The sequence below is a fragment of the Marmota marmota genome, unplaced genomic scaffold, assembly GCF_001458135.2.
Source record: "Marmota marmota marmota unplaced genomic scaffold, marMar, whole genome shotgun sequence".
Classification (NCBI taxonomy): domain Eukaryota; kingdom Metazoa; phylum Chordata; class Mammalia; order Rodentia; family Sciuridae; genus Marmota; species Marmota marmota.
In genome coordinates, this window is record NW_026000196.1 from 18,110,199 (window position 1) to 18,121,087 (window position 10,889).

The 10,889-nt window shown below is 51.7% G+C and overlaps 1 protein-coding gene across 3 annotated transcripts in view; it reads left to right on the forward strand.

Annotated features, from left to right (window-relative positions):
• Lrrk1 (leucine rich repeat kinase 1) overlaps window positions 1-10,685 on the forward strand; it is a 161,970-nt gene extending 151,285 nt beyond the window's left edge. For all 3 annotated transcript variants that reach the window (XM_015493131.2, XM_048790365.1, XM_048790366.1), the window contains 5 exons: window positions 2,136-2,253; window positions 3,317-3,433; window positions 5,969-6,819; window positions 7,269-7,370; window positions 9,324-10,685. In XM_015493131.2, coding sequence (XP_015348617.1) covers window positions 2,136-2,253; window positions 3,317-3,433; window positions 5,969-6,819; window positions 7,269-7,370; window positions 9,324-9,501 — 1,366 coding nt within the window. In that variant the 3' untranslated portion in view covers window positions 9,502-10,685. The remainder of the gene's footprint in view (window positions 1-2,135; window positions 2,254-3,316; window positions 3,434-5,968; window positions 6,820-7,268; window positions 7,371-9,323) is intronic.
• The last annotated feature ends 204 nt before the right edge of the window (window positions 10,686-10,889 follow it).

Below are 10,889 nucleotides of genomic sequence, written 5' to 3' on the forward strand. Positions count from 1 at the left end.
AACTGCTGAGGGAAAATTTTTTTTTAATTGTATCTGCACTGAACATGTATAAACTTTTTTGTGTCATTATTCCCTAAACAATAGAGTATGAGCATTATTTACATAGCATTTGCACTGTAGTATTATAAGTCATCTAGAGGATTAAACTCTGTGGGAAGATAGTATGAAAATATTTTGCCATTTTTTTATAAGGGACCTGAGTGTATGGAGACAGTGGATCTTGGAACCAATTCCCTGTGGATACAGGAGATGACTGTGTATTACACTGTCTTCAGTAATGACATTTTTGGTGGCAGTGTTATTGTTATTCTAACATATCGTGTGGTTGTGGGGTAAAGTTAATGAGTAATTATGTTGTTGTCATTGGAAACCATGATTTTCAGCATGAGCTAAAATGGGAATGGGATGTTAAGGTAAGTAGAAACCTTATAGTTCTGAATTGAAATTGCATGGACTTGGGAAATGTTTGGGTTTGGTGCCCACTGAAGGGACCTAGAAACAATAAGCAACCAAATACCCATGAACCCCGAGGACCAGATGGTGGTCTCTAAGTAATGAAGGGAAGCAGACCTCAGAGGAGAAGTGGCCAATTCCAGGTCTGGGGTGGGACATGAACCTGGGACGTTTGACACATGAGAAACAAAATGTCCTCAGAGACTTCTGAGATAGTCAAAGGGATTCCGGAGCCGACCTGTCCTGCTGGTGCTGGGTTGGGCCCCGCTCCACACACCTGGGGATGCTTTCTTTATCTTCTCAGTCTTGTATACACAGTGGGGTATTGGAGATAGCTCTGCTCAGGACACAGAAAGCTCATTCCCAGAGGGAAGAGAGAGGCCTCTTTGTTAACCTGTGAAGGTTATTGAAAGCTCCCCACCAGCCTGAAGAAGGACAAGCTCACAGGAAGGGAGGAGGGCTTCCGGCCAGATGCACAGGGCAGGGAGCCTGGAGAGTCAGGGTGGAGCAGAACTTGTGATTTATCCCTGAATTACAGAAGGAAAGGAGGCAGGAGGAAAGAAAGGGCAAGCTGATAAACACAATCCACCTGTGACAAAATTCTGACTGGAAGGAATAGGGGTATAACATTTATTGTCTTTCATATTTCAATTTTTTTCTAAGTGAAAGCTGTTTGCAATGTGAGGAAAAAGAATGGAGAAAACGTGGACAAATATTACTCTGAAGAAAGTTTGGTTTGCTGTTTTGTTCGCCCATTCTTATCATCTGCAAATCACGTGTTATCAGTCAAAGATGGCGAGGTTCCCAAAACATGGCAGCAGGAAACATCTTACAGTGTGGATTCCTGATCACTAGCTTAACTTGCTCTCTCGGATTGGGGAGAAAAGCTGTGCGCTCTGGGACGCATAACTAACTGCCTCCCCGACTTCACCTCCTCTTCTGTACAGAGGACACAGGGGACATCTACCCGAGATGTCAGGGAGGCAGTGGTGCCGGGACTGCCAGGCCTTCACCCAAGGTCCAGCTCTCGTAAATGACTGCTCACTAGCTCTCAGAGGACTCATGACGGGGACACGTTTGGAGACTCCACACCAGGCTACTTGGAATTCACCCGTCTTGTCTTTAGCTTTGGCCTTGTTACTCGGCTCAAGGGACCACCCTTGTGGGCACAGTCTAGCCATTGAAAGATAGCTAGATAGTGAGTGGTCTGGGTGGAAGTGACTTTTCTTCAGGCTGGGAACAACTTTCTTAACCCTCAAAAGTCATTAAAAAAAAAAAAAAAAAAGGTCAGGCTAGGATTGTGGCTCAGCAGTAGAGCACTCACCTAGCATGTGTGAGGTACCAGGTTCAATCCTCAGCACCACATAAAAATAAATAAATAAAAGGTATTGTGTCCATCTCAACTAAGAAATACATATTTTTTTTTAAATCTTTCTTCCTTTGGGAATATTCTTTCCCTGCAATGTTCAAGCATCACTACTGAGCAGGCAGAACCTAGGCCCACCCAATGGCATAAAGTGGGGACCTTGACCTCTCAGATGTGCTCTAGTTTCCAGGGGCAAACAAGTCCCAAAGGTGATGTCCTCCTCCAAGGTCATTATATTATATAATATACCAGGCATGGGTGAGGGAGGTGGCCCCTTGGCCACGGGGAATTGACTACATGTTGCTGCTGATCGCAGGAACTACACGGTGGTAAACACTGAGAAAGGCCTTCTGGAAGTGCAGAGGATGACCTGTGCTGGGATGAAGATGAGCTGTCAGCTCAAGGTCCAGAGCTCTCTGTGGACTGCCACCGAGGTAACCGCCTACTGCCACTGAGGTAACCCCCCAGAGCAGGCTCTACCAGAGTGCAGCCTTCAGGGGAACTAGATACATAAAAATAAAGGATGCCCACATCAACATGACTTTCAGGGAACCCCAGGTCATCCACAGGCCGTCCTCAGAGCAGTGCCATCAGCCCCGAGGCAGCAGCAAGTGAGCAAGGAGCTCAGCCCCACCTGCTGCTGGCAGCCAAGCTCAGGTGGAGAGTCAGGTGTAGACTCTCAGCAGGAGGAGAAACCCAGAAGGTTGGTGACATGTGCTGGTTCCACACGGCACATCCTCTAAGCTCTAAAACCTTTTGCCTTCACGTCAGGGGAACCACTGAAAAGCCAAGGAGCTGACTTCTAAAAAACTCTGGGGAGAAATGCCCCAAAACAAATGCTCTGAAGTTATGGTAAGGGATAGGTTGCTGCCATCTTTCTATGTGATGTTTGAAAATATGTTTGAAATACAGACCAGAGATTTTCAAAATAGTCATGTCACCTAAGCCTTGGTCATTTCAACTTTAAGAATTATCCTAAGAAAGTAAACAAGACACACCCACACACGGAGAAATCTATAAGAATACTCATGCCCATATAAGCCATAGTAGTGAAAACTTAGAGTTTCTCTGACAACAGATTTGCCAAATTACAGTACACCCAGGTGACAGGCCATCAAGAGGTGCTCCAACATCATCCTTCATAGAGGAAGTGAGAACAAGGGCTCTGCCTTGGCGTATTGTCATTGTATTATGATGCCACTTTTGTCAGTACCACATACACACATAAACATCCGTGGAAGACCCACAGAGGTGCTGTGTCCTATAACCCCAAGAGTAATTTCCTCTAAATAATGGATTATGGGCAATTTTATTATCTTCTGGACTATTCTGTATTTTTCAAAGTTTCTACAAAGAGCAGAAATATATAAACAACCAACCAGAAACCCAAGTTAGTTTTTAAGGAACAAAGGAGATCCCTGAGGCCAAGCGCACCCTGGTAGGAAATGGCAGTCCCTTCTGCTCGGGGTCTCACAGTGGGCTCGTCTGTCTCTGCAGGACCAGAAAATCTACATCTACAGCCTCAAGGGCATGTGCCCTTTGAACACACCCCAGCGGGCCTTGGACACTCCAGCTATTGTCACCTGCTTCTTGGCCGTACCTATTATTAAAAAGGTGAGTGGGGGGGCGGCGTGCGAGCCTCTGACTTCCCCTCCCTGTTCAGGTCTGCCTCCCACCTGGTCTGGACTGGGGAGTAGTAGAGCCACACCCTCTTGGATCACCTAGCCCTGGGCACATGGGCTTAGTCCACCTTAGAGACACTGGTGGCTAGCCATCATTAGCATAGAAAGCCTACTGACCCCAAGCAAATGCCACAACCCCTGACAGTGATTTTGGAGCAAATGGTGCAAGCCCCCAGATGCACATAGGCCCTTGTGATGGCAGTGACATCAGGAGTCTCTTCTCCACCAGCACTGGCCAGTACCAGTGACCATGTCCCGGCAGGTCCAGCTTCTCACCTGTAGGGCAGCCAGTTCTCCTCCCCTCTGTCTGCCTCCTCTCAGCCTCTCACTGTCCACCCCAGACCTCAGTTCTTCTTTTGCCCAGGGTGGCCTGGCAGACTCATCTCCTCAACCTCCCAGGCCTGACCAAGTAGTGCTCTCCTCAACCCAGGCTCAGCCAGCTATGCCACACCTTGAGCTATCTAGAGATCCCCTACCCCACTGGCTTCCGTGACCCTCCCCATACTGCAGTACACTGTGCTGGGACCTCTCCATCCAGCCTCTGCCAGGAACAGTCTTCCACACACACCTCTTCTATACTCCCTCCTATTCAGTTCTCAAGATCGCAGGGGCCATGACCCACCAACAGAAGCTGCACTGTGTGGAAGGCAGCTGCCTGACTTTCCCAGGTTCTGTGGCCCTCTTGGGATCCAGGCACTGCTCAGGCAATTCTGACTCCGCCCCAGGGACCTGTTTGATTCACAGACACCCTTGCCAATGCATGCATTTCCTGGTGTCACTTATTAAAACGTGTTGAGTGTCATCATTCCTTTCCAGTGTCCTCATCTGTAAAATGGGGATATTAAGAGATAGTGAAGTGGATCTCTGGGCTTAACGTTCCCAGAGCTCTAGGCGGGTGCACTTGTGTTATTACGACCCCCTGACAGTTGCAAAATAAATGAGTTCTCTTCACCCTGCTCCAGTTTCATTTCTTTAAAAATGAAGAAGAAGAAACAGGTATGAAATGAACCTCAGGATCATTTATGACTGTGGCCCCATGCCTGGGGCTGGGCAGCTTGGCCTGTACCAGAGCACAGGAGAGCAGGACACAAAGCGTTATTGAAGGCCATCGCTGGCCAGAGCCCCAAGCCAGGGTGCCACCTCCCACACGACCAGGGGGAATAAAGCCGGCTCTGTGCAGAGCCTCCTGTGAGGGGTGCCCGCCCTCTCGGAGGCCGTCCTGCCCACGGCCATGCAGGGCAGACCCCTGCATTCTTGCACGTGCACGTTCTCACCCAGCCAGGACGTGGCATTCACCACGCGGGCCAGGCTGAACCAGGACTGCAGATAGAACTGCAAGCCTGTTTGCCTTGGCCGCTTTCTAAAATCCTTCCAAAAATCCCAAAGGTGGATTTTGATAAACTTTCTTCAAGCTTCTTTCCCTGGATGTTGAGTCCCAGGCCAGTCACTCGGTTACCTTGGACAGCCCAACCCCCTGACTTGCCCTGACTCCCAACAAAGCTGCTTTCTGCCGCTCACCCTCCCTGGCAGGAGGCCTGGATCCTGCTGCGTCCTGACTCTGCCTTTGTTCTGTGGAGCTCTGCCCACCCCTGCTGCCCTGGGGAAGCCTGGGGTGGGCCCAGCATTCAACACTATCCCTGCAACATTGGCCTCTGCCCAGAGACCTCCGCTGGGTGACTGCAGAAGAGGTCATGCTCCACTGCAGGCCTGGGGGAACCCTAGAGACCCCATCAATGTCAGCAGTCCCATGGGCATTTCAGAGGAGGAGTCAAGCTGGAAATCAGGCCAGGACATACTTTTAGGAGAGAGTTGAGTTGGGAGGGATTTCTTCCAGAATAAGTTCAGCAAACATGTATTATCCATTTGAAGAGAAAACTCTGTGGAGTACCAGGGCCACAGAGATGGATGAGACAGCTCTTCTCTGTGCCAGGCCAGTGCCCAGGGGACAGTGGTGGGCACAGGGACGTGGTCTCTGCTTTCATGGAGCATGCTGCCTAGCGTGGGTGAACCCCCAGGATGCCTACAGCTCTGTCATGTTATTAAGCAGTGTTCCTAGGAGGGAGGGCACCATGCTCTGCCTCTCAGGGAGGTCTTGGTGGCCTCAAAGGAGAGGCAGCTTCCTGCTGCTCATGCCGCAGGAAGCTAGCCCCAGCAGGGGTGGGTACGTGGTCCAGCTGACATCCATCCGCACTTGGTCATGTAGGCCCTGCTCCTCTGCTGCACATCCTTTGCCACATAGGAAGGAGTTTGGGGGTGGCTCTGCTGGGCCAAGGCTGCACCTCCTCTGTATCCTAGCCTAAAGGCTTCTGCTAGCAACCCCAGCCTTTCTAAGAGCTTTGCTTCTCTGGGTGCATTAGTGGAAATCATGTGCCCACCTGGGGCAAATATAAAATGAGTCTGGTTTGCATTCTCTTTCCTGGAATGGGGGGACCAAAAGGCCTCATGCGTCCCTTTCTCCTCCCCACAGAATTCCTTCCTGGTGCTGGCTGGCCTGGCTGATGGGCTTGTAGCTGTGTTTCCCGTGGTGCGGGGCACCCCGAATGACAGCTGTTGCTACCTGTGCTCCCACACAGCCAACAGGTCCAAGTTTGGCATCCCTGACGAAGACACACGGCAGAACCCCTACCCAGTGAAGGCCATGGAGGTGGTCAACAGTGGGTCCGAGGTCTGGTACAGCAACGGGCCGGGCCTCCTTGTCATTGACTGCATAGCCCTGGACATCAGCAGGCGGCTGGAGCCCTATGTGGCCCCCTCAGTTGTCATGTCAGTTGTGTGCAGCTCAGATTGCAGGGGGGAGGAGGTTGTCTGGTGCCTGGACGACAAGGCCAACTCCTTGGTTATGTACCATTCGGCCACCTACCAGCTGTGTGCCCGATACTTCTGCGGGGACCCCAGCCCCCTTAGGGACATGTTTCCCGTGCGACCCTCAGGCCCGGAACCCCCGTGCAGCCACACAACCAGCCTGAAGGGGCCCAATGGAGACTTCATAGCAGACGTGAGCATAATGTACAGCGAGGAGCTGGGCACGCAGATCCTGACCCACCAGGACTCGCTGACCGACTACTGCTCCATGTCCTCCTACTCCTCTTCCCCACCTCACAGGGCCACCAGGTCCCTCTCCAGCCTGCCCAGCTCCCCAGCCAGCTGTTCCAGTGTGCCCTTCTCCACTGACTATGAGGACTCAGACAGGCTGCAGGAGCCCAGTGCTGCCTCCGACAGGTCTGAGCACGACCTGACCCCCATGGACGGGGAGACGTTCAGCCAGCACCTGCAGGCTGTGAAGGTTCTCGCTGTCAAAGACCTCATCTGGGTCCCCAGGTAAGTTTCCTGGTGGGGGCGGAGGGTCGCCATCCTGTGCTGCCACGGCTCTTGCTCTGGGGATGAGGCGAGCAGAACCCTGTGGCTTCCTTTAAAGATAATGTCCAGACCCACCAGGGCCTATTCTTCCAAGGATTTGCTCCCTCAGTTTTGGAATCGGGAGTGATCTCCTTAGCAAATCTTAGAATGGCCACAGAGAAAAAGCTCATCTGCCCACTAGAGAGTTATGGTGCCCCGAAAGGAGAGCCACAGTCAACTGTGATTGGGTTTCCTGCTGGGAACGTTCTTTATCTGCTTCACAGGCTGTACCTTCTCCGTAACTTAAAACCTTAGCAGAAACTGCACATTTGTTACTTGGCGGCCATGCCTTTCAGCACACAGCACCATCCCCCCAGAGAGCACGGCCAGCCATGCACAAACACTTGCCCCTCTTGGTTTTGGTTTCTTAGGCGTGGCGGAGATGTTATTGTCATTGGCCTGGAGAAGGATTCAGGTGCCCAGCGGGGACGTGTCATTGCTGTCTTAAAAGCCCGAGAGCTGACTCCTCATGGGTAAGGCTGAGGGAGGGGCTTCTGTGGGATCCAGGGGAGCAGTGTAGGGAACCTGAGACCCCACCCCAGGTCCTATAGGACAGCCTGATGTCCCTCCTGCCCTTCTGTTCCCACAAGTAAACACCATCCAACAACATGTGGTTGCAGCCACAGGTAAAACAGGAACAAGATGGGGTCCTCCAGGCAGCTCCCAGGAGCTCAGCAAATACCAGTATATAGAGCATTAGCCACTGGCCAGGGCCATCTGCTTCTGGAGTACCCAGTGCACTTGTAGATCAAGCACCTTGCTGGGTGGGTGCCTCTAGGACAAGAGTCCAATTGCAATTAAAATAGGGATCCCTCCAGGTGATTCAAAGTATCCTTCCTGCCAAGGAGGAGAGCCCTGCCAGAGGTGACCTTCCTACCCATTTAGCACCAGGCAGGGCCAGATGACACAGGCACACTCCACTCTTTGCCATCTCCAAGCCTGGGGGCATGACTCTAAACAGGCATGTCTGTGTCCACCAGGAGGCTGTCAGGGCGGGAAGGCCTGTCCAGAACATGGTCTCCACGGAAAGACTGGCGCAGGACTACAGTTTCTAGTGGTGTCTGCTTCCTCACTTTGACTCTGAGGCCCCACATGGTAAATCTCTCTTGTGAAAAGCGCCCTCCGTTCAAACATATTTGTGTGGGCACATGTGGGTGTGTTTGTGCATACACACACACATGCACACACTGGAACACCTCCACGTCACATTAGTCCTGTTTCTATGCAGTGTGAGCAGAAATCCAGGGGCAAGGGTTTTATTTCGTCTGGAACATAAGGGGCTAGAGAAATCCCTTTCAGTCTGTTTCCCCCAGAGCATGACTATGACCAAAGAGACATCCATGGCAATTCTACTCCTTTGTCCACCAACATTGAGCTTTCTCGGCGAGTCCTGGAGCCAGTGACCCTTGGTCAGTGAGTGCTTATAGAAGTGATATTGGGGTTTGATCCCCAGCCCTGGCTGAGATTTGGACAGAAGCCTTGAGCTGAACTAGTTCCCAGCTTGCAGGTTGGACTTCTGGGATCAAGTGGGTCTGCAGAACCCAGCTCAGTGAACCTTGGAATTCCTGTCATTAGTGTCCCTTAAGTTTTACCTGGTATTCTTTTTCATATTCATCCCCCAAAGCTAGGTTTTTCTAAAAAGCCAGGTTATAGGGAAAAAGACCCTGGGCAGCAGCTCAGAGTCAGGACCTGGCAAGGCCACTAGGAAGTGGAAGGCTTCTGGACATCCTGATTTACAGAAGGCACTCAGTGCTCAGCAAGGCACATATACTGGACCCAGAAAGAGAAGACATAGATAGTACATTCCTAGAGGTGGGCCACCAGCCCATAGAGAGACCACCAGCAGAGGAAGTCCATGGAGGAGCTGCCTACTGTGGCCCAAAGGGAAACTTATGCACACACAGATCATGCACAAAACCAAAAAAAAAATCGTATACAGTTATGACTGTGGGGCAGCAGGCTTTCTACCTAATGTATTACCCTGTGTCCTCCAAGCACGTGGAAGTGCAGTGAGAGAAGAAGAATCCCACTGAGCTTTTGGCAAGGGAATTGACAAGCCCAGACTCCATAGTGGGCCGTTCACCAGCAGGAGTTCAGGTCAATGGTATTTTCTGAACACTTCAAGGTCGAAGAAGGCACGAAAGGTGCTTGCTCTGGTTGCATCAGTGGCCTTCCAGGGTCTTGGTCCCTTTCTGATAATTTCCATTAGCATGAACTGCTGCCCTCAGCCCCTCGGGACTCTTCATATAAAGCTCAGTCTCCAGGCTGCAACCACATGGGAGCATCCAAGCACATCCCAAAGCCAGACGGGGACACACACAACCCCCTTAGCCAGCTCTGTCCACTCCAAGGTGTGCAGGGTGATTGTACTGTCCCCCACTAAGTGGGGACCCCTATGGGTTTTCTCAGACCCCCTTTCTCTGCAGGGTGCTGGTGGACGCAGCTGTGGTGGCAAAGGATACGGTGGTGTGCGGCTTTGAAAACGAGAACACAGAGTGGTGCCTGGCTGTCTGGAGGGGCTGGGGCGCCAGGGAGTTTGACATTTTCTACCAGTCCTACGAGGAGCTGGGCCGGCTGGAGGCTTGCACACGCAAGAGAAGGTAATTCCCCTGGAAGGACCCAAGCGTGGAGCCAGCTGGCCCCAGGGGTGCCGCCTGAGCCCCCTGTCTGCAGCCCTCCCAGGATCCAGAGAACGGATGGAGTTCTGCCCTGAACCCTGTGCTGCTAAGTGCTGAGAAGTTACCTGCCTGGCTGTGGTTTGGGAGTTCTCAGGTTCTGCAGGGCAGTTACCTGAATACCCTGTCCCCCTATTGCTGGTTTTAGAGCCCAAGGGAAGACAGTGGGGTCTGGTCAGGAGGGGCCTCCTCCATCAGCTTCCAGGAGTGGGAGGGACCCCATTCTAGGCTGGGTCCCACAAAGGGGGGCCAGGCCTTCCTGGCATAATGGGCCCTCCCTGTCTCAGATGGAATTACACTAGAGCCTCCCTGTTGAGGAGCCGTTCAGGGCAGGATGGGAGGAGGGCTGTGACCCCTGGCCCTTCCCCCGTAGAGACCCCAGTCACTCGGCCCATTTCCCAAGCTCAAGTCCCCAGAGCATGGGGCCCTGCTTGAGCGAGCTGAGATCGGGTATCTATCTGGGCAAAGTCTCTGTGTGAGAAACCCCCAGAAGGACCCTGGGCACGGAGAGTCGCCCAAGCTTAAGGAATGAATGAGCTCCCTTAAGTGCCACGGCCGGAAAACCCCGTGCGAGGGCACCCGCTGGCCTTTACATTCTTCTCCCACCAACAAAAGGAAGGAGAAACCTAGTCAGCAGGATTTGCAAAGGGCCCTGTGTTTATGCTTAGTAAGATAAACTTGGGCACAGCTGAGCACAAGCCCTGTTTGTTTGCACATGTTTATCACTTTAGCAAATTAAGTAATATCTCAGTGGTCAGGCCTCTGGTTGTGAAATCACATGGTATGGGGCTTCTACCAAATTATGTATTTGTTCAACATTTACTGCACACATGGACAGCAGACTATGAAAAGTGAAATTGTTAACCGGGGATGTATGGGCACGACAGGGAGCAGTTTTGTAAATCGTACGCACCCATATCCCCACCTTTGCCAAGACTTGCCATTTGAGACTGCCTGACCAGAGTGGAAGTCCAAATGTGAGACCACATTCCAGCTCAAGGTGATGAACCTTTTTCTAAAATTAAATTATAAAAGTCCAACTTATGATTTGTGGGGTGTGCAGGCAGATGTGACTCCTTTTATCTGAAAATAAACAGACCTTCAAGAATGAAACCACGGTCTCTTGTCTGTTGAGTGCTTGGGACAGCTACACACCTGGGTCCTTCCCAGCTCACTCACTGTCCCGGGTGGGAACGGACAGCCCGTTTTCAGCCCTCTGCTACCAGCTTGCAGGCTGCCTCATACCGGTGTCCATGAGCAGAAACAAAGACCGTCAGTCACAGGCCTGGGAAAACAAATCCCCCACTTCCCTTTACA